At 40.2% G+C, this 22155-nt stretch overlaps 1 protein-coding gene across 2 annotated transcripts in view; it reads right to left on the reverse strand.

The window, feature by feature from the left end:
- Positions 1 to 22155, reverse strand: part of LOC146583433 (LIM domain only protein 7-like) — a 35128-nt gene that overhangs the window by 1286 nt on the left and 11687 nt on the right. Inside the window, exons 7-28 of one of the 2 annotated variants that reach the window (XM_085271533.1) lie at positions 21094 to 21207; positions 20859 to 21012; positions 20010 to 20157; positions 15577 to 15636; positions 14668 to 14836; positions 13812 to 13948; positions 12627 to 12807; positions 11830 to 12426; positions 10845 to 11159; positions 9239 to 9353; positions 8422 to 8583; positions 8153 to 8331; positions 7993 to 8047; positions 3510 to 3535; positions 3275 to 3382; positions 3098 to 3181; positions 2633 to 2826; positions 2405 to 2449; positions 2071 to 2123; positions 1816 to 1987; positions 1523 to 1705; positions 1299 to 1407 (exon numbers count right to left, since the gene is read on the reverse strand). In XM_085271533.1, the coding sequence (XP_085127659.1) occupies positions 1299 to 1407; positions 1523 to 1705; positions 1816 to 1987; positions 2071 to 2123; positions 2405 to 2449; positions 2633 to 2826; positions 3098 to 3181; positions 3275 to 3382; positions 3510 to 3535; positions 7993 to 8047; positions 8153 to 8331; positions 8422 to 8583; positions 9239 to 9353; positions 10845 to 11159; positions 11830 to 12426; positions 12627 to 12807; positions 13812 to 13948; positions 14668 to 14836; positions 15577 to 15636; positions 20010 to 20157; positions 20859 to 21012; positions 21094 to 21207 (3360 nt within the window). The remainder of the gene's footprint in view (positions 1 to 1298; positions 1408 to 1522; positions 1706 to 1815; positions 1988 to 2070; positions 2124 to 2404; positions 2450 to 2632; positions 2827 to 3097; positions 3182 to 3274; positions 3383 to 3509; positions 3536 to 7992; positions 8048 to 8152; positions 8332 to 8421; positions 8584 to 9238; positions 9354 to 10844; positions 11160 to 11829; positions 12427 to 12626; positions 12808 to 13811; positions 13949 to 14667; positions 14837 to 15576; positions 15637 to 20009; positions 20158 to 20858; positions 21013 to 21093; positions 21208 to 22155) is intronic. The other variant, XM_085271541.1, reaches the window with a different exon arrangement.

Consider the following 22155-nt stretch of genomic DNA (forward strand, 5'->3'; position numbering starts at 1 on the left):
CAGGTTGGCTTCTTCCACTATGCGCATAATAAGTAACTGAGAAAATAATGACAAACATAACAGTGGGCTTGACCACCACCCCCAGAAGCTTCACAGACAAAGAGACAGACTGGCTAATGAAAATAGATTCATGAAAGTGATAGAAACACTCCTCCTAGCAGATGCAAACTGATAACTATGATTGGAAAACAGACCACAGACATGAGACTCCTGCCAACCTCACAAAGCAAGTTGCAGTCACATTAGTCTCAACCCTAAAATTTTGTTCAGAATTAACCCCCAAAACACATACAGGGTTCAGTTATACTGGGTGTATGTTTTTCTTCTCTTAAATGTTCATTTTAACTGGGACCTGTTATGTTAAGTAGGGCGCAAGAATAAAAACTGAAAATTGGAGTAGAACTGAAAATTTGTATAAGTCATGTACATATTAGGCCTCTGCATAAAACACGTCATTTTAGCGCCTCTCCCTTTAAATCAACTTTCTTCTGATAGGCTGTCCCTCGCAAACAGATTCAAACAGCAGATGGGTATGGCTTCTGTTAAGCCAGAGCTGTGTGCTTGATATCACCATATTAAGATATACCTTTTATCATATCATAATATCTATCATAAATCTATCATATATCTATCATATAGATGATAGATACCCAGATGAGATCATAGATTAGAAAAAAAGGGGTCATAAATCTAAAGTTTAGAGGAGTCTGAGCATTTAGCTCACAGGGATAACTTGCACATGTATGCATATCTAAGTCCGAAACTTTACCTCTTTAGAAAAATATAAAATAAAATATGTGCATCTACCATAGGGCAGAAAATAAGAAAAAAATTAAAATAGATCCACTACTGTGGTGGAAATCCTACACTCCGGCAGTATTGAACTTTAAAGTTCCAAAATTATGAGAACTTTGGTCAACACATAAGAAATCAGGACCAAGTCTCTTGTCTTGCAGGGGCAGCTTTCTTGTCTCTTGCCTACAGATTCTGCAGCATTGTATGCAGATTCACAGAAATTATTGCTAATAAGTCATCATGTGTTTTGTGCATCATTTGCCGTTTCCATTTGTTGTTGTTCCATTGTTGTTGCGTTCAGAGTTTAAGTGACTGAACTATAAGAAAATAAGTTCCGTGTTTCTATTGGCCAACCATGAACTCTGATCACATTTTAACTATAAAAAACTGAAGGACCTCATGTCAAAAATGGAATAGTTTCCTTAGAGATGAGGAGCAGTTGCAGCTATTTGCAGGTATTGGAGCTATTGTGACTGCACCTTAACCCAGGTAAACCCTCTCACCTGAAAACAGCCAAGGTGGAAGTAGAGACTAAGGGCCTCTATGACCATAGCTGGTCTACTACCAAGGATACGCCCACAGACAGAGCAATTCCTCCTGCCATTGACCATCCTGGGGCAGGCAAATGGTAACCAAGTAAGGCCAAAAATGTCTGTAAAGACCTTTTTTTTTTTTTTTTAAGTACATGTACAAGAGATTAAAGCTTGTAGTTTACATAGATGTGTACCTGGCCTGATGACAGGACTGTATGTAAGGATTTCTCAGGGATAATACTGATCCAGTGCTGTATCGCGAAGAGGCATTCCTACTCGGTGTAACGTAACCTGCAGCAGCCGAGTGTGGTCGAGGGTAACTATAGATTGAGGATTGGGGCTGACGCAAATTATCAAGATTATCCAGAGAGTCATATCTGCAGGTAAGAAATCACAGTAGTAGAAGAACAATTGGAAACACACGGACTGAAAAACAGGCCATTGGGCAATGAGTCCAATCTTAAATGCAGCTTGGCTGAGGTCTCACCTTTTCAGAGGAAGCCCAACAATCATGGGATCCTTGTAAAAGCTGCTGCTGCGCTGACGTATCCAGCTGTTGTCAGTCAGAAGCTGAGTCCTTTTCTTCATCTCCTCTAAAATCTGCTGCCTTTCTTTCTCAGCCTTGGCCACAGACAGTCCTTTTCTTTTACTCTGATCCCCTGAACAAAAGCACGTTGAACGGGTTAGAGAAGTACATCTCCAACACAGAAATGGATAATATAAGAGGAAGAGCTAAACTCACCTCTAGAATACTTGTGAGGCCCAGCTAATACTGGGGAAGACAAGGACTTTGTCCTATGGGAACAAGAAAGTCTGCATTATTCAACCCTGAGAGCAATTTTTAATTCAAGTCCACAATATTTTGATGTGATTTTCTTTTATTTCTTTTAAGAAATTGTGCTTTGAGTCATAAATCAAGCATTTGTTAAAAGTGTTTTTCTCTAAAAGAAAAAACAAACAATTATCTACCTTTATAATAGCTTAATTTACAAAAATCACTGAAGTGGTGTGCAAAACCTGGACCTGCGTGACTAAAACTACAAATACAGTGGAAATTGGACCAGGCTTGATCTGACCTGTGTGCAGGGGACAGCTGAGCAAAGCCACATGAGCCATCAGCCCTTAGGTACAGCATTAGCAGAAATAAGGCCCAGCAAAAGCAACAGGAGGCACAGCAGAAACAGCAGTGATGATGATTAAAAAATGCTTTAGAACGTTTTGCAGATGAGACTCTTTGTAATAAACATGCTCTTTGTACCACATGGATAAGAGCAGCATTAAGAAAGAAGCAAAGCTTTATTTACCAGTCTTGTTGGGCAACCATCTCATTCTGCACTTCGTGTGCATTACTTTGCCGTTTTGGCCCCAACAACTCTTTCAGCTTTTCTCCATCAGTGCTCTGCTCTTCTTCTCTGGTTTTCTTCGGCATTGCATTCTCTTGCTGCTGGGTCCTGGCGAGGCCCACATCACCAGAGGTCACCTCAAAGGTTTTCTGGCTCTGAAACATGAATATTGTACGTGTAGAGTATTTAGAGAAAGAAAAACAATATAACACTGATAAAAGTGAGCAAAATAATTCAGTGCGGTGTCAGTGTCAGAGCTGCTGACTGAAAATGCAACATTATAGTGTAACCAGTGTAATCTCAAAATGTAGTAAAATGTCATACATTAGGATCTTTAAAAAAAAAAAAAAAAAAACTTCCCTTCTTTGGTGCCTTATTAAGGAAAAAACTATTATAAAAACTGCTGTAAAATGAAAGCGACATTACCCCTGAATTCTTGGGGTCTATTACATCTCGTTGGTCTCTTCGCCACTCTGCCTCCAGCCTCTCCTGGTCCCGCTGATATTTCTCCTAAAAACAAATCCAAAAACACCAGAGCACTTTAATAAAATTGAACTGAACTTCAAGCATATGCTCCTTAGTTCTGTTTGAAAGAGGCTTCACCTGTAGGAGGCGCTCCTGTTCTTCCTGCCACTTCTCCTGTCTCCTGCGATCCTCCTCAAGGTCCCAAGACCAGCTGGATGAGGGGGGGCTGAGCGATGGCACCTGGAGCTGGTGATGCACAGACAGACTGTAAGTTCAAACGTGATCACACTGCAGTACATCAACTCTTTAAACACACGCAGGTGACATATTTCTGACTGTGCACATCCTTTAATTAAATAGTACAGAAACTTACATCAGATATCGCAGATTCTGACCCTCCTGTGAGAGAGAATAATAGTTTAGGACCTGTTTAGTGTTTTGTTTTTTCCTAGAGTAGAGTAGCATCATGCAGGTCTAAACAGACGCAATTACTGGGGACACATTAGAAGATTAAGGAAGACTGGAGAAAAATGTAGTGGATATTTGATTTTGTTCCTGCTTCAGTCAGGAAAGCTCTGCTAGAGGCCTTCATCTGGCCAATCCCAGACAAGCTATATATATATAAAAAAAAAAAAAAAAAAAAAAAAGACCCAAACCGGTCACTGAAGACTTACCAGTAGGACTGAATTAAACACTTCTCACCACTCATTCAGGATCATCACTCTCCAATGATCAGGGCCAACATGCCGACAGTTTATCAAAATTCAGCACACTATTCTGCTAATGTATCCCCAGCTAAAGATGCCGCACTGCAAATTCTGAAAAAGAAGCTGCAGAACAAAGCCTCAAGAACTTGTAAATGCAAGAAAGGTATCACAGTGTGCGGTAAAGCAAGCACAAATTTGATGTGTTTGCTTGATGATGCAGCATGACACACAGTGGGTCTTTAGCATCGCAACAGCAGCTACACACAGTGCAAATATTTACCACATAAGTACACCCACGAGCTGAATCCTGCACAGCCTGAAGAGAAAAGCCATCGTAGGACACACAGAATCATCAACAACCACAAAGGACAGCAGAGGATATCAGTCTTCGTGCCAGAAAGTTACTGATCAAACAATGAAAACAACATAAAGAACCGTTGCACACAGTGGGCTCTTCTCATTTCTCTGTTTTGTGCCTCCTCATCTCCTCCGCCTCCTGTCTGAAATCAATTCCAGTGTGTCATTATTTAGGGATGCCTTAATTTCCAAAATGCATCTCAAGGAGAGAGGAGCCAGGAGAGAGGTTGCAGGTTGCTGAAGGGACATATGAGTGAGGAAGTACTCTCGATATATTTAAAAGAACCATCATGATGTACCATGGGTGGCTGTAGCTCAGGTGGCAGAGCAGGTCAGCCACTGACCAGAAGGTCGGTGGTTTGATCCCAGGCTGCCTCCTGGCTGCATGACAAATATCTTTGGGCAAGATACTAACCCCGTGTTTGCCTACTGGTCGTGGTCAGAGGGCCTGGTGGCGCCAGTGTCTGGCAGCCTCGCCTCTGTCAGTGCACCCCAGGGCAGCTGTGGCTACAATGTAGCTTGCCGTCACCAGTGTGTGAATGTGTGTGTGAATGGGTGAATGACTGAATGTAGTGCAAAGCGCTTTGGGGTCCTTAAGGACTGAGTAAAGCGCTATACAAATGCAGGCCATTTACCATTTACCTTTGGTATATGATTAAAGTATAGAAGCTGCCATAAAATATAATGGTAAGCTTAAACAAAACAGACATCACATAGTTATATGAAAGGGGGGGGGGGGTTAAAAAAAAAGTTTAAAAACTTTCATAGGACTACATACAGACCTATAAAAAACTAGGAAAAGGTCAGCAGCAGCAGATGTTGGTGATCAACTGCACTTGTTTGACGGATAACCAGCACGTGTGAGCACCTTTACAGAAGCAGAAGTTTTGGCAGTTTGCAGGTCTGGAGCACTGAAGTGTGCTAACACAATGCCATCATTTCCCCAGAAGTGAACATCCCAGTGAATTCACCCCAAGGTCAGACCGTGCAATGCTCCGAGAAAATGCAAAAAGCCCAAGAGATGCATCTTCAGACTCTACAGGAGCTGCCAGGAGAAATGCTCTCCTCTCTAAGAGCAAAGCTTCCAAAGGTTTGCAAAGCTGCATCTGAACAAAGCGCACGATTTGTGGAACAATGTCTTTTGGACAGACAAGACCAAAGTGGAGATGTCTGGCAACTAGGGCTGCTCGATTATGGCAAAAATGATAATCACGATTATTTTCACTGAAATTGAGATCACGATTATTTGACGATATTTATTTAACCCTTTAAGACCTACTATGGAACCAAGTCCACCAGAGCTTATATTATTATTATTATTTTTTTTTTACATGCTGTAGTGCCATTTGTGGGAGCATTTCAAGTTGCTATACATCAATACAACTGTTATAGCCCATATTTTAATAAATGTATGCATTAAGTCCATAGTAATTACATAAATTGCAAAAAAGTGCAATAAACTACAAAAAAAAAATTGAAAATCGCTTTTGTTTTGTTTACATATATTTCTACTTGGAGAAATTTAAGAGGTTTATCCCTCAAAACTTTAAATACAATAAAGTTGCAAAAAATAGTTTACAACAACAGGAAATTTATTTTGAGTGTCTTCATAGTTTTATTTTGGAGATACAGCAAAATTTATATACTGCAGGAAAAAAAAAAAACAATCCTATGATGCAAATTTGCAAAGAAAACAGCAGGTGCATCATTTCACTGTGGGAAGTGTTACGAACAGCTGATAGGATCGGCAAAGCGTGTTTCTGGAATATTATGTTTTTGTTCCTGCAAGCGCTTTTTATGCAATTTTTGCAAAGCTATATGTGGAAGGAAACCGTGACCGAGGACAAGCTGATGGCATAAGATGTAAGTACAACTCCTCCGGTTTCATATGCAAAACAAATTATTGCGCTAGCTTACACGGTTCAGGTTCTACAGGGATAGCTCAGTAGGTAGAGTGGTTGCCCCATGATCGGAAGGTCGGGGGTTCGATTCCCCTTAACAGCTACCCTGAGGTACCCCTGAGCAAGGTACCGTCCCTACACACTGCTCCCCGGGCGCCCAATGGCTGCCCACTGCTTCACTGAGTGAATGGGTTAAATGCAGAGAGCAATTTCCCCACGGGGCTCAATAAAGTACAATAATGTACACACTTTCTTCTTCTTAAAAATAGTTACGCAAAACGGAGCGTGCTGCTCTGACCGGCTTTAAAGGGTTAACAATGACTTTAAAAAAATAATATAAAATAGTGTGCAACACCACTGAAGTTTTTTTTTTTTTTTTTTTTAAACTCTCTTTTCAACCAACGGCAGTCACTCTCCTCTCCAAATAACTTCTGCTTAGCTTTCCGAGCTTCCCTCGGGTCCTCTTAATCAGCGGTCTCCAACCTTTTTTGCGCCACGGACGGTTTATGCCCGACAATATTTTCACGGACCGGCCTTTAAGGTGTCGCGGATAAATGAGGGAGGGGCTAATAATCGGCTCAGTCATTTTTAATGATCGTTGAAAGCCCAGATCGTAATCGTGATTAAAATTCGATTAATTGAGCAGCCCTACTGGCAACAATGCACAGTGTAACATTTGGTGAAAACTAAACGCATGAAAACACACAAGCACATCAGCACAGAAGGATGGCGTGCTGGTCTTGTTTTTCAACCACGGGAGCTGAGCACCTCGCAGTCAACGAGTTCACTCAACTCTTCTAGAGTCAAATATGAGACCACGGCCAAAGAAGTGTTGCAAAGGCCTGGTCAAAGTCCAGATCTTAACTTGATTGAGAGGCTGTGGTCAGACCTTGAGGGACCTCTGCATAAACAAACGCCTTCATACTTAAGTGAACTGAACCAATGTTCATCCACAATGATTTGAGAGACCAATATCATCCCCAAAACGATGAATTCAAGTTTTTGCTGCTTAAGATGATTCTAAGCTACTGAATCATGGGGCTTTCCACAGGACTTTATGCGGTCCTGGAAAACCTGTTACATAACTATTCATCTGCAATGACTTCAAGATGATGGCTGCAAAGCTGCATCATTGTCATTTTGTTAAATGCCTCAAATTCCTGACCCCTTCCTGCACCTGATAGGAACTAAGAGGAAATCAATGCAAAAACTGAGAAATGAGAGGAGATCATCTTAATATAGGCTTATATTTATTGTGGTCTCTATATTTTGGACATGATCAGTGCCGTATCTCTGTGGCTGTTTGGTTAAAATTGGCCAATCACTGTGAAAAGCAGTACAGTCTGCGCCCCTGCCCTCAGTTCTTCTGCGATTTTTCATGAACAAACTGTACAACGAACAGCAATTTATAGAAATCCTTTAATAGCTGATTTACTTTGGTGTAATTTGTGGTTACGCTGCTCTGATTAAAGCACTGCTATAAAGTATAATAGACTGATGTTATCACAGTGGTTATCTAGTAAAAGGCAATCAGCTAATCACCATGCATCTTTTGATTCCTTATAATTAGCATCTCCTAAATATTCTTTAAAAAAAAACAAAAAAAAAAACAAGCATACTAAAAATGCGTATTTAATTCTAATGACAATTCAAACCAAGCCAAGCACCAGCCACCGAAGCCGCTTCACATGAAGTTCAAACTGCCATTTTACCTTGCTGCCTGAAAAATTCTGCCCTCCTTTTCTGATTTTTTCTAATAATAGTACTACAATCTACATGAAGAGGAAGGGTGGACAAAGTGAGAAATTACACATATTACACCCGAGTTATTTTTAGAGGAAGTGTTTTTTTAAAATATCACTGCGATTACACACTTTATGCTTGGTGTTACCTTTATTTCTGGTTGTCCCATGTGTCTCACAAAGTTCTCCACCCATGACTTTACCCTGAAAAAAAAAAAAAAAAAAAAAAAAGACACCACAAACTATAAGAAGAGCTTTGATCATTTTTTTTTTTTAAATTGCTGTGATAGCTGCTAAAATAGTGCTCACGTTGTCTGTGTGCCCATTGCTTTTGAACCCTTGTGTGACTTGTGTGTCTGGAAAGGCAGCACTGTTGGCATGGTGATCAGGGCACCCTATCAGGACAGGCGAAGAAGCAGCAGTCAGATTGAGGGTCACCCTGCTCTGGCCTGGCTGGCTGTGATGAGTCCCCTCGCCGGTGCTCCAATCTAATTAAAAACAACTAGCTATCAACTCTAAGACCACGCTAATAATTTCAGGAGGTGGTAAAACAGAGCCGCTTTTACTCAATATCCTACCCTTGTTGCCATAGCGCCGAATGTCCATGGTCAAACTGCCGGTTTGCAGGGCAGATGACATTTTATCCCTCCACTGGTCTGAGTTCATGTGTGCCACCGCAGCTCCATCGACGGCCACGATCTCGTCGTCGACACGCAGCTGGCAGAGCTCGGCTGGACTGCCTGAGGGAAGAAATGAAGAAAGATGAAAACGAGTATGGCATAACATGAAAAAACGAAAGTGCCAATTCAGAAATTATTTGCTTAGCATGAAGTGAGAAACACAGTAGGAACTGTTCCTATCTGAAAGTGGGCCACTAAGCAGCGAGTAAGTGACACCTCTCTCATGTCCAATTCATTATTCATGGTTGCGTTTTAAATCACTTTGGTAGTTTGATGCTCAGAAGCCCTCAAATACTGTAAAACTCCTAGGTTAAATTTTCTCTTCCCTACAAGTAACCGTATACATAATTACCATGTTCAGAAAACATAATCAAAATGTAGCCGTTTTGACATCTCTCCCCCTCCACCAGAATAAAAAATAGCTTTGAAATTCTGCACTCTTCCCCTTCTGCTGCATACAATTTCCCTCATAACAAAAATCGACCCACTAACAAATTTGATGCCTTTTTAGTCTGTGACCTGAACTGTCAGTGTCATCTGTTACCGTTTTATTCTCTAAGCGCTAACCTGTGAGAGCAAATTTCCTCTATAAAAAGCAAAAAAGAAAACATCTGTCACTGACTTGTTCCTGTCTCACACAAAGATGCTAAATGTAACGCTCTGTTCTTGTGACAAAACTTCAGCACTCCAGAGTTACATTTAACAAGAGTCTTACCGGGCTGAATGAGCTTAACTCTCACCCCCGTCGAGTCCCAGTGAGTATGGAAACCAAAGTCAGCTAGACTGTTGGGTTTAAGAGTAAGGCTCACTCTCATGTCACTGTGATCCACCTGGAAACGGAAAAAACACACACACACACACACACACACACACACACACACACACACGTAAAGGTGACACCGTGTGATCTAATGTCGAATGCTTCCTAGTGGAAATTAGAGACTTGAGTGGCCCGCTACACAAATATAGTAAGGAAGGGATAAACTGAATGACCAGTTACGGTCAGAAATGCCATATTAATGCTGCTTTAAGTTTGAAACACTGTAGTGAATGGTAATTAAAAAAAAATAAAAAAATAAAAAAAATAAAAAGTAAGGGGGGTGACCTCAGAAGTTGTCATGACAACACCATTTAACCTTATCTAATGATATAAATGACACCAGTCTACAAGTCAAAATGTCTGAACATAAACATTTCCCAATATTCCAAAATGTTAATTTTCTGGTCGTCACTGAGCTTATTTAATGAGAACAATCATTCATTACACCTTACGATCCCTCTCCAAGTGTCTAATTTCATGATATAAAAGACGGATGTAGCCATCATGGCTGTTCTCTACATCCCATCAAGCCCCATTTTAAAGCCTTGGGATGAGCAGTCTCACCGTTGTTTTTTGGATAGATGCAAAGAGGAAAGTGCACAAATGTGCAACCTGTCAAACAAGTCATTAGCCAATAATCATACCACAGATAATTCTCAATTTTTTAAACATTTTTTTCCTCCCAAGACGACCCAAAATAAGTCAAACTAATTTTGGGTCAAAAACTCCGCAGGAAACTGTTTACAGAGGTAAAGACAGAAAGCTGCTTTCCCAGACATCTATAGGACCAAAAGTCTTTCTGCAACCACAGCTTTTGCCACCTGGTGGCTTTCACATGTAATGCAGGTTTAAGATGTTTCTGCATTGGCTTCATTGTCTAGTGTAAAATTGTGACCTTCCAACTTGGACAAAGATTGAGGAAACCCCCAGGAGCAGACTGTCAATGCTCTAGCTCTGGGACAGTGAAAAAACAAAACAAAAACAACAACAAAAAGAAAACCAAAGAAACAAAAGAGCCGCACACATGCAGCTGGTCAGGCCCCTGAACTAATGCACTTTGAGAGTGGAAACTGGATTTTTCCACTGAAAACTGCTGTTAGCTTTCACTGTAGCCCAGGTTCATGAAAGTCAAGTACATTCGATACAGAAGCTGATGTTTGCTCTCTGCACAAGTCTGGGGTCCATAGTGTAACTACACAATAACTGCAGGGGGTCAGAAAGTGACGTTGAGGGAGTGATTTGAAAATGGCAGCAGCTCTAGAACTGGTCCAGATCCAGCCAGTTTAAATCTGATTTTATATTATCATCCTCCTCATCCTTTATTTATCCAGGTGAAAAGTTTAATTGAGATTTAAATCTCATTTCCAAGTGAGACTTGGCCATAGGGCAGCAAACTTTTATAGGAGTTTGTTTCATTCATTTTTTCTACAGAGCAGTGGGTAATCACATAAATGCCATTGATTTGATATGATCTTACAAGTTCAAAAATACTCCAGCATACCTTTGGAAGATCTGTGCTTCCATCAGCTGAGAAGGTCAAGCCTCTATTTTGACGAGACTGCAGATTTGAATAAGGTTGAGGCAGTATCTGGCTTTGAATGGAGGGTCGATAGTAATAGCCACTGCTCTGAAAGGAGGTCTGGCTGGAAAGATTGGAGCTAGTCACTTGCTCTTCCTGTCCTGCACCAGTCTGCTTCCCCTGGTTGGTCTGATACGGACCGCTCAGCTGGGCGGTCGCAGTCTGTCTTTTCAGAGATGGTGAAGATGGAGAATCCTCTCTCTCACTGTTCAGCAGCACACCCTGATTGTCATCTACCTGGAGATGAAGAAAAACAAGATGTGCTCAGAATCTGCAGCGCTGGAATGTTAAAGTAGGGCCTTAAAAATGTGTAAAACCAGCAGATTCGTGAGAAATGTGTAATCTGGGAATGAACTCCGCAGTGCAGCAGCACTTCTTTTATTAATGAGGAAGGCAATCAAAACAAAAGGTAACAAGTTAGCTCAAACAGTGTGCACAGACAGACACATACATACACAATGCTCTCATTACACCAACTTACTTAAGCTTATTAGGCTGTCTTAACAAATCCCTGTACACCACGTCAGACACTAAAATGCAATTTAGCCAGAAAAATAACAGGCTGACTGTAAAATAATGTCAGAACGACATGTTTTTCTGTTAAGCAAAAAATTAAATAACACTTTTTTTTTTAAAGTTTGGATTTAGACCCAAGGTTTCCTGGCATCCATGTTCATCACCATAAGCATTTTCAGCTCTTATAATTGCCCAAACATGGTTTTTAAGCTTGATCAAAAACCTGAATGAATTGCAGGTTTGACAGTGACATTGTTAATATTTAAACTGAGTCAGCTGAGGAGGAAGATGGGTGTTAGGCTGGATTAATGCAGTTAAATGGATACGGTGTGATAAAACCAATCTTTTTAAAGAGCAACAGGGCCACAGACGCAGCAACCAGTGAACTCACATTGTACATCCTGGGCAGTGATGACACTCTGGACTGCTTGGTCCCAAAGGGTCTGGCTGTGATAGCAGAAGAGAGACGGGATGAGCCCTCAGACCGACGGTAACCACGGGGAAGGCTGGCTGAGCCAGACCAGGAAACAGTTCTGGGCAAGAACTTGTAGACGCCTGGAGTCTGCGGGGCTGTGCTTTGCTCTGCTGCTGCTTGCCAAGAGGACTTCTGTCCGTCTTCCTGAGAGTTGTCGTTCTGATGCGATAAATCCTCACCAGCAGTTTTAAGCTCCGGATGAACATAAAAAAATGCTTTTCGTTCACTAGACATGGATAAAGTGGGACTTTTGTTGCTTTTAGAATTTGTGGTCTCGTTCAGCTGTAAAGCTGTAAAATGAGTGGAGATTTGGTTTGTAAGGCCATTTTGTGGCTGGGAAAGTTCACAGGTGGACTGGAAAGGAGCTGTGCTGCTCTGGGATTTCACTTGGGTTTGAGAGATCACAGGAAAGCCTAGAGAAGGCATGCCAACTCTTGCTTCATCTAAAGCCGTGGAGGCAAAGTGGATCTCCTCTCCCAAGACTTTTCCATCAGGGACAACCACTGCTCCACCCTGAGAGGAAAGGGCCAACAATGAGAACAGTTATGCCATCTGGCAATATAATAAAAACACCTAATAGGTTATAACACTTTTCACAACTCAGCTGTACTCAAGAAATTTTTTAAAATCATAAGCATTTTTAATCCCATTATTAAAACAGTGTGTGGTTCTCATTAACATCAGGGAGGTAAAACTCAATAGTGTAAACCTACTTGAGCATGGGTTGAGCTCTGGGAGCTAAGAGGAACCGTGGGGCTGAAAGGTGCCTCGGTGGCATAGCTGCGGGCCAGCAGAGCTCGAGTATGTGGCCGGAGATCAGAGCTTGATTTTGATGGAGAAGTTGTTGAGTAAGGACGAGGCGCTGTGTTCCTGGTCCAAGGTGACTGCTGGTATCTGGGGTATTAATATGCAGGGGAAGAGTAACCGAAGGATTACAGGTAGCAGAAAACATGAAGGAAGGACAGGCATCACAACTCACGAGTATATATACAGTTATAAAAAGGTACAGTGCTGTGAAACTGTATTTGACCTCTTGATTTCTTGCATATGTGAAATGTTTCATATCAAACAAATATTAATATAAGACAAATATAAGCAGAGTATGAATAAAATGAATTAAGGTTAAATGAAAAGTTATCCAAGCCTACTTGGCTCTGTGTGGAAAAAGTAGTTGCCCCCTAAATCTATTAACTGGTTGTTCCGCCCTTGACAGCAAGAGCTGCAATAAAGTATTTGTGATAACTGGCAAAGGGTCCTTCACATTGCTGCCCACTCATCTTTGCAAAATAAGTTTCATTCAGTCACACTGGAGGATTTTTGTCCTGTTTAATATTATTTAAGAATGAACTTTGACTAGGCCACTCCTAAAGCTTCATGGTTTGTTTTGGTTTTTTGAGCCATTCAGAGGTGGACTTGCTGGTATGTCTGGATCACTGTCCTGCTGCATAACCCAAGTGGTTTTGAGTTCTGATGGTCGGACATCCTGCTTCAGGATCTTCTGGTAGAGAGCAGAATTCATGGTTCTATCAATTACAGCAAGTCATCCATGTCCTGAAGCAGCAACAGCCCAGTTCAGTGAAACTGAAATCTGCTTTCTGAAATAAATGCGATTAATCACAATTCATGATTTACTTTTTCCACACAGGGCCAGCTTTGCTATGATAGCTTTCTGCCCTTAATAAATTAAATTATTAAAAAAAACCTTTTGTGTTTATTCAGGTCATCTTTGTCTAATATTATTATTATCTGATCGATGATCTGAAACAAATAAGCCAAAGATAAATGAATAAAGAGTAAAAAAAATTCTTTCATGCCACTGCAAATAGCTGTACATTAGGCATTGTTTAAAAATATTTAAGAATTTATTCTTTTTAAAAACAATTGTAGCACAAACATACTTTAGTTTTGCTTCATTCTTCTCAATAGTTGTCACAGACCCGTTGATCATCTTATCCATTACATGCTCTCTGTCTTGTGATTTAGTTCGAAGTTCAGACTTTGTGCTCCTACGACGGGTTTTCCACTTTTTCAAGTCCTGAAAGAAATGCACAACATCAACCAACTACACCACTGCCTGTGTACTTATCAAAAAGTACCCCCCCAAAAAGCCACTTCAATTTAGACCACATCTGCATTCTTGGTTTACAAATACAGTAACTATTAACCAGCATGAGTATATTCAGATATGCTCTTAACACACTGAGTTTTTTGATCTCTAAACATTCAACTATTTTCCACTTTTTAAGAGATGATTTATCCAAATTTCAGGAGCAAGACGACCATATTATTGCTAAAACCACTTTCTAGATGGATGCAAACTGCATTTCGTTGCCTTGCACTTGTAACGTGTCCAATGAAAATAAAGTTGATTTTTATTCTATTACTGCTCTACAGGCTGTTTTTTTATTTATTTATTCTATTATGTCATGCCCCACCTTCTTACCTCTCAGGTTTCTCCTTAGTACCCGAGGACCTTCCCAACTCAGGAGCTGCTGTCAATATTCTTACTCCATTTGCCATTCTCTTACAACAAGTGTCTAATTTAGCGAATCTTGAATTTGTAATATGAAATGTCAAAAATAAGCTTTAAATTTCAACTTATAAGAATACGAAAGAGGAGTCATTTAAATGTGCAGAAAAAGCAAAATGTGAAGATCTACAATTACCATCTGATGACAAAAATGCTCAAAAGCTTCAAAACACCAAACGGACCGTGAAAAATATTGCTGTGTCAGCATTTATGCATCAACTTACATCCTGCCACTGAGCTTCGGCATCCTTGGCAGCAACGCTACACTTCCTTCTGTTGTCTTGATTCCACAGTCTTGTCAATCCGGTGTCCTGACTTTCATCATGACTAGTGTTTGCATCAGGAGCCTTTCGCACAGGGTACACCATGGGGATATCACTGAGAGATTTGCTCCTGGTTCAGACACACGGGAGGCAAGGCACTTAAACAATGATGGATGACATTATATGATTACACTGCAGCTTCATATTGCATGAAAGTGACACTTCTGAGCACCACGTAGCAGGGTATGCATGATAACAGCCACATTGCTTGCATGCACACGCACGCACACACACACACACACACACACACACACACACACGTATACACAACAGGGTGCAGTTCTGCCAGCTGTAGCAGCACATTCTGCAATGAAATGACAGAATCCTCAGCGAAGTGCGAGCACGAATGTAGCATGCCAGTCAAGCAATGCAAAAGTATTGAAAAAAAAAAAAAAAAAAGTAACAGATGTTGCTGTCTGGATAACACAACAGTCATGACTCATAACAGGTAATAACACTGCTCTGGGCAACAGAGGATGTCATACATGACATTCAAATAACTTACAGCAGCATTTAGAAGGTGGTCTATCAAAACAATGACGTAATCTGATGGGAGGAACCAAGACTGATTACAAACAGTCCTGTCATAAATTCCACTGTCAAGCCTGTGCCCAGAAAATTAATAGAGGTGATGTGCACCACACGCTCCACCTTCATGAAAAGGGAAACTATTCTGGTGGCATTATTTTGGTTCTTTACAACCTGAATGCAAACAAAAGCATACCTGGATGAAGCAGCAATAAAGCAGTCACGTCAAAGCGGCCTCAAACATTTTTGCTACGATTTTATGTTTAAAACTTTGGAACTTACCAAATCCAGCCAGGATTGACCTGAACTGGTCTCTCAGGCTTGACCTGGGTTTGACTGGCTCTAAAGAACCAGAGAAACAGATATGAAGACTGAAGAACATTGTGTGCCTACATGTAGTGGACCTGGTTTGATAAAGCATCCAGCAACATGCTGCATAACATAAATTAAAAAAAAAAAAGTGGTCAGGATAAGAGGTTAGACCACAAAACACAAAGAGGTGCTGTATGAATGAGACCATGTTTTTGTAATACACACGACTTCAAGACCACAGCCACTCAAACCCATCTCACACACACTAACACACACCAGACAAAATGTTTTTGTACTGCATATAAAATACTCCACGCAGTTTCTTGACCTGTGGCATCATACTTTATTTTTCAAAAGCGATGACATTCACACAGTAAACTGAAAAAAAAATAAAAATAAATTGAAGGCACAGCTCATGTTATAAAGAATGTGAACAAACTAACAAATGCATCACTCAGCAATGTGGCAGATACAACATTTGGGTGGTTTTAAAAAACCCAAAACAATGATCTTGATAATTTCATACAATAAATGAGAAAAACTGTACATGTTTTAACATCTTCTCATTAGCTGGATATTTGTAAATGTGTGGAAAGGCTTCAATCCAGTTTGTGGTTAGGATTGTTATGATCGTGTGCTTGTTATGTACGGCTCTTCAAGACAGCTGCAAAAGTTCAGGCTTGTGTTCAGGCTTCTGGGGCTCTCCAGATACGAAGTCAACGTCAAACTCTTCTGCAAAAGCCAAGGCTTTACGGCTACAGTCAAAGAAAAGAACAGCAAATATATGAAATGTGTGCAACACAATTAGCAGCAGACCTTATAGACACAGGTCTTACAATGAAGGATTAAAAACGGGATTAAAAAAAATATACACTGCAAAATCATAGATCAGCTTTAAATTACATTATTATTCTTGCAAACTACTGCTAGCTAATTCCTTGTGCTTAGCAAACTAATATTTAGTTTGCTACAGCTGCCATATAAATCCACCACTGCGTCACACTTTTGGTTATTTTAGCATCACATCTTCATGTTAGAGTTTAATGTAAGTAAAAACTAAGCTCAAGCCAGTAAAGGCAGCCATTATTTTATTTCTGCTTTGCAAAGCAATCCATGAATTATTTCCAGCTTTAAGTAGTACAATACTGCAATTCTACCATTGTTTTGTATTAGTTTTAAGCATATTTCTTTGTTAACACTGCTTTGAATGATAAAAAGAGACAGACCTCAGGCGCTGCATTTTATGATACCAGGGACGTCTTTGGGAGCCAAGGTAGATCCTGCGTACACGAACCTCCTCTTCAGGTGTCCAATATTGGGGTAAGAAGCGGTCATAATGCAGATTGGCAGATGTCTGATGAAGTGTCTGCTGCATTCGTCTAAAATGCAAGTCGTCTAGCACTGGGTCTGCCTCAGTATAATCATCCTCCGAGTCTTCCTCACACAGAGCTTGCAGGAAAAGCTCTTCAGTGGCACACTCAGGAGAACAGATAGTGAAGTGGCATTGAGGAGACGGAGGGGCATCTGCAGTGCTGCAGTAAACAGTGATATATCCAAATCTACGTTTAGCCACAGCCAATAGTGATCATAGATAAATCAGCTGGAATGAGCTTGAATGGAAGCGGCTCCAAATTTTACCAAGCAGACATTTGATTAATGCCTAAAAGCAAATCACTCTTTAGTTCTTGAGGATATTGTTAGATTTACAAAATTACTTTCATTGTTCATGCAGTGAACATGCTTTTTATTGTGGCCAAGTAAATAGTAAAGCAGAGCATTTGCATCCATATTTAGTTTCAGGGGAAAAAAAAAAAAAAAAAAAAAAAAAAAAGACTGGCACAAGCAACAACCCGTGGAGTCAAAAATAATGTTTAACACTACAGTTCCTGGAGTGAGCCTGACTCCAAAGATGGGTCCGTGCCCATCGACCTCTCAAGTCTGACGTCATTAGCGATTTCGCTCTTCTTGGTTCCTAAGCTCAAACACTGCAGCACCACTGAGACTTAAAGATGTCCTAAATTCGCTCAGTTTCAAAGTAAGTATCAGAGTGGATTCATGACATTTAATGGAGTTTGAAGTTAGCTTCCTAGTTTCCATGTAAAGATGATATCCTGCGTTCTCACTGTGAGATTTCTGGAAAACTAAAACATATGGCTCTGCTATCACTATGGACATAAATGGAGACAAACCTAAACTAAACCATTCGCTCGCTATGAAAAATTCCTGATCTTCAGCTTCATGTACCCATTCAAATCTTCATCAGCTTTAGTGATTCTTTTTTGAAGCATTCAAACTTTTGGTGTCTGGCAAACTGTGAGCACATGTGCTGTAGTTAGATTGTGAGATTTTAAACCCTAAGCTTAAATATGCCACAAAAACAGTGCTAATAAAAAGCCAGAGAGGCCTATTAGCTTATTTTAGGGTATTGCTTATGTTAAATAAAATAAGATACAAAGCATTTTTATTTTTTAAAGACAGCCTTAATAAACAGAGTAGGCCTTTATAGAGGATGTCTCCCTTTGTGACAACTGTACTGTGGAGGTCTTATTAAAAACAAGTCAACCAGTTTGGAGAATTTCACTCCTCAAAACTTAGTTTCAAAACTTCTCAAAGAGTGGATGCTATAAAGCAAACTTTTGTCAGTTACTTCGTACCTATTAGCTGAGGCTGTGTGATGCATGTATAAAACATCCATAAACTATACGCTTTATAGACAACCATGGCTTTTAATAGCCAACATGGTGATAACCCAAGTGCTACAACTGAGCCTTTCAAATGCAGAATACAGAGGGCAAGTCTATGAATTAGCACAAGAACATAGTTTCAAGCACAGAGGTTCCATCAGGGCAAGCAAAGCAAACTGTGCTTTCCCTGTGAGTTCTAACAAAAACACCACGCATCAGTTAAAACCAAGTGAAAGCAATCTCCTTTTACCTCAAGCAGCACTCTGTCAAAACCTTTCATCCAGTTGCTTCCATCTTTACATTACTGCCATCTTGTCGCCACAGTTGGCTAAAGTATCTGGAGGGGGAACAACTCCACTTGCCTTCAATTTCCATGAAATCTATAACATGTCTTTAGTCTATGGGTGTGTCTGTGTCCTGTTAACAGTGGACTGAGCAGGGAAACAAGCAGCTTTTTCTTGTTTTTTGCAAATTGAGGACAAGCTGCCTGCGGCTCTGCTTTCGTTGCTTTTGAGATCAGCTACCATTTGCCTGTTGTGTGGAAACAGCTAGCATTAGCAAGTAAACAAGCACTTATGATAAATTCTCTCTTACTGATACCCTTGACCAGCATCCAATAAAAGATCATTTTAATCACTTCTTTAGCAAGCAATGCAATGCTAATGGAGGGGGAACATGGCTCCTGCCATGTCTGATTTAATAAAACAGGCAAACTGAACAGGTGCTGGCTCCACCAGCACTTTCAGATTAACATGTATGACATCATCTCTGCTTGCCCTTCTGTAAAAGTCACTGCACATCAATGATTTAAACCAACACTCTTGTCAAAGACTACAAAATGTAATTTACTCATAGAAAAATCGGATCAGAATTTATAGCAAATGACCCGTGTTGATAGTTTGGGAACTGCTATCATGAGAACGCAGAGGTTCACTTGCCAACTGACCCTTTGTGGTGACGTGTTACCAAGTCTGGTGCTCATCTCACACGAGCACTCAGCCACTGCTACACTTTGTTCATTAAAAAGATAAGTGAGTAAAATCACTAGCAAGTGTGAAACTCGAGAACCCAGCTGATCTTTACTGACAAGGAATTTTAAAAAGTGACAATATCCAAGCTCAAAAATAATCCTTAGAAGAATAATTTAAGTTGTAACAGACACTTAAAAAAAAATAAAATAGGCAATTAGTCTTGACAGTGACGTTTTAAACAAGTCTAGCAGGCAAAGAACAGCTTAAATACCTTGAAAACAATAACCACCTTGTTTGTGTCATACCAAAGTGACTACTTGTGATGGCTGTGCCCATGAATGGATGCAGACATTGTTCATATTGTTAATTGATTTGGATTAGGGTTTAGTGAGAAGGAAAAAGCACTCAGCTGCAAATTAGAAACTCCAAACTGTCGGAAACCAAGCAGCCTTTAACAGTTCTGACAAGTGTGAAATTCAATCCAAACCGAGCCTGAGAGAAAAACAACCAACTGTATTCCACTGACTGAACTCGGGCTCATATTTAAGGAATCCGAACTCCAGCTTCATATAAAGACAGCAGTATGTTATTCTTTTAATCATTTACATTATGCACTCGTCTTCATATCACACATAAAATAAGCAAGAAGTTAGAAATATAAAAGCTATTTTTTGAAAGGTCGCCTACGGGTAAGTTAGGCAGCAGTTTGTGAGGAATTTTTATTTGGTCACAGAAACGTCTGGAGCACCTGGTAAACTGACTCGCGAAGCCACTTCCATTCTCCTCTGGTCCTTGTTTTCGTCTGAGTAGTGGGACATAGCCTTTGTTTTGATGAGCTGTCACCTGCTTGTTTTCCATCTTGAATACCTGCTCAGCTTCTGCGTCGCCTCCAAAACCTAGATATCACAGAGACACAAAAATTACCCCAAAAATATACATTTAAATGGGGGAAAATAAAACATGTATGAAAGACAAAAGCTGAACTAAACCTCATCAAAATACAAGGAAGGTTATACATCAGAAAAAAACCTTTCCTGGATGACTGAGCCGTCACACAGTCAAGCCTTTAGGGAGTATCAGGGCAAGTATTTAACCTCTCCCATCACACACACACAGTTATCACACCAGAGTGCAGAATCCATCACTGACATGCACTGAGCCTGACATAACACTTGCAGACCAAAAAAAAAAACAAAACTTGAATAAAAGAGCAGCAGGTCAGAACTTTGCTGATCCACCAAAATGACATCGATTAAGAGTATTAACATGGAATCCCCCAAAAATGTGTTATTATAAGTTTGTGAAAACACATTTTTGGGGTACATTTCTGTCACTTTAGCAGTTTCAGGCTGATCTTACAAGGATAAAAAAAAAAAAAAAAGTTTCACTTTTGCAAAAGTTTCAAAAGCAGTTAGTGTAAAATTAATGAGCAGAGTTACATTTCAAAAACAAAAGACAGCAATAAAGGGGGGGAAAAAAAATGCCGTCATCAGCTATAATCTCCATAATCTTTCCACAAATTGCAGTGCTGTGTCAAAATATTTAGCAGAAACGAAACAGATTCCTTCACACCCCAGTCATTGTATCACAAATGTACCTTCAACATTCGGGTGCAGGGCCTGGGAGTTAAAGGAGTCGGTGCTGTCTGCAGAGTTGCCTCGCCTGTAATTTTTGTACTGACATTCCTCTTCTGGATTTTGGCACAAACTATCGCTGCTGTCTTTCACAGGTACACCACCCTCATCTAGAGCCTGGAGTAGGAAGGGTTAACAGAAGTATAAAAATAAAGTAATACAATCTTTAAATACTTAAAGAGAAAAATAAAAAATTACCTTGGACAAGGCCAGCCCCAACAGGCCCTCAAAAGCCTTCAAATTAAGCTGAGGGCCATTGTACAATGTGTCCAGGTGAGCCTTGCGACCCAACCAGTAAATTGTTATCAGAACCTGAGAAAGAATAGACAGAATTACAAATATGACCAAACACACCAACCTACTTCCTTACTTAAAGAAAAAAAAAAAAAAAAAAAAAAAAAAAGAAGGAAGAAAGAAGAAAGAAAAGACACCACACTGCTCAAAACAAATTAAGAGAACAACAGGCGTACTACAGATACAACAACACCAACAAGACAACTTTCCCAATAGGGCTGGGCCATATTATACCGTTCACGGTAATACCGGTATAATGTTAGGCAACGATAGGAAAATGAAAAATCGCGATAGAATGTGAGTAAAACGCGCATGCGCAGTGCCTTTGTTTTCATACGTACATGGCCGATTGTTGAGTGAAACAGATGAACCAGAATTGTTTGGAAAAATGGTGCAACTTCAGTGATGTGGAACTGGTTTGGTGTTTGTCCGTCAGATACACGACAAAGCACATTTTTTGCAGAACATGCAAGCAGCCGTCGTTATTGTCGTATTTGTTGGCGTAAGATGCTCTTAAATCTGGGAGTAATCTGGGTCCTAAACTCCGTATGATTCAGGTCAAACGAACACTGCAGCATCACTGAGAGTTAAAAACTGTCTAAATTCTTTCATCTTTAATAAAACGATCAGCATTGCTGCTTTATCAGGTGTAGATATGAAGTTTAACTTCCAGGCATCCATGAAAACAAAATTTATTACATTTAACGGAGTTAGAAGTTAGCAGGAAGCTAGCGGAAGTTAGCTCGCTAGTTTCGCTAGTTACCTAAGCATGATATTGCATGTTCTGACTGAGAGATTTCTGAAAAAAATCAAACGTACAGCTCTGCTATCACTTCCAACATAAATGAAGACAGGAAACTAAACAGCAGTGACGTTTGTAGGGTTACTGAAGTTGGGCTAGCTGGTATATAATGATGTGCTACGTGATCGCTAGCGACACAGCTATGTTGGCATAACATAAACAGT

Source organism: Mchenga conophoros, linkage group LG1 (genome assembly GCF_057382185.1).
Source record: "Mchenga conophoros isolate Kocher_MC1m ecotype Shallow Benthic linkage group LG1, M_conophoros_male_GT1.1, whole genome shotgun sequence".
Classification (NCBI taxonomy): Eukaryota; Metazoa; Chordata; class Actinopteri; order Cichliformes; family Cichlidae; genus Mchenga; species Mchenga conophoros.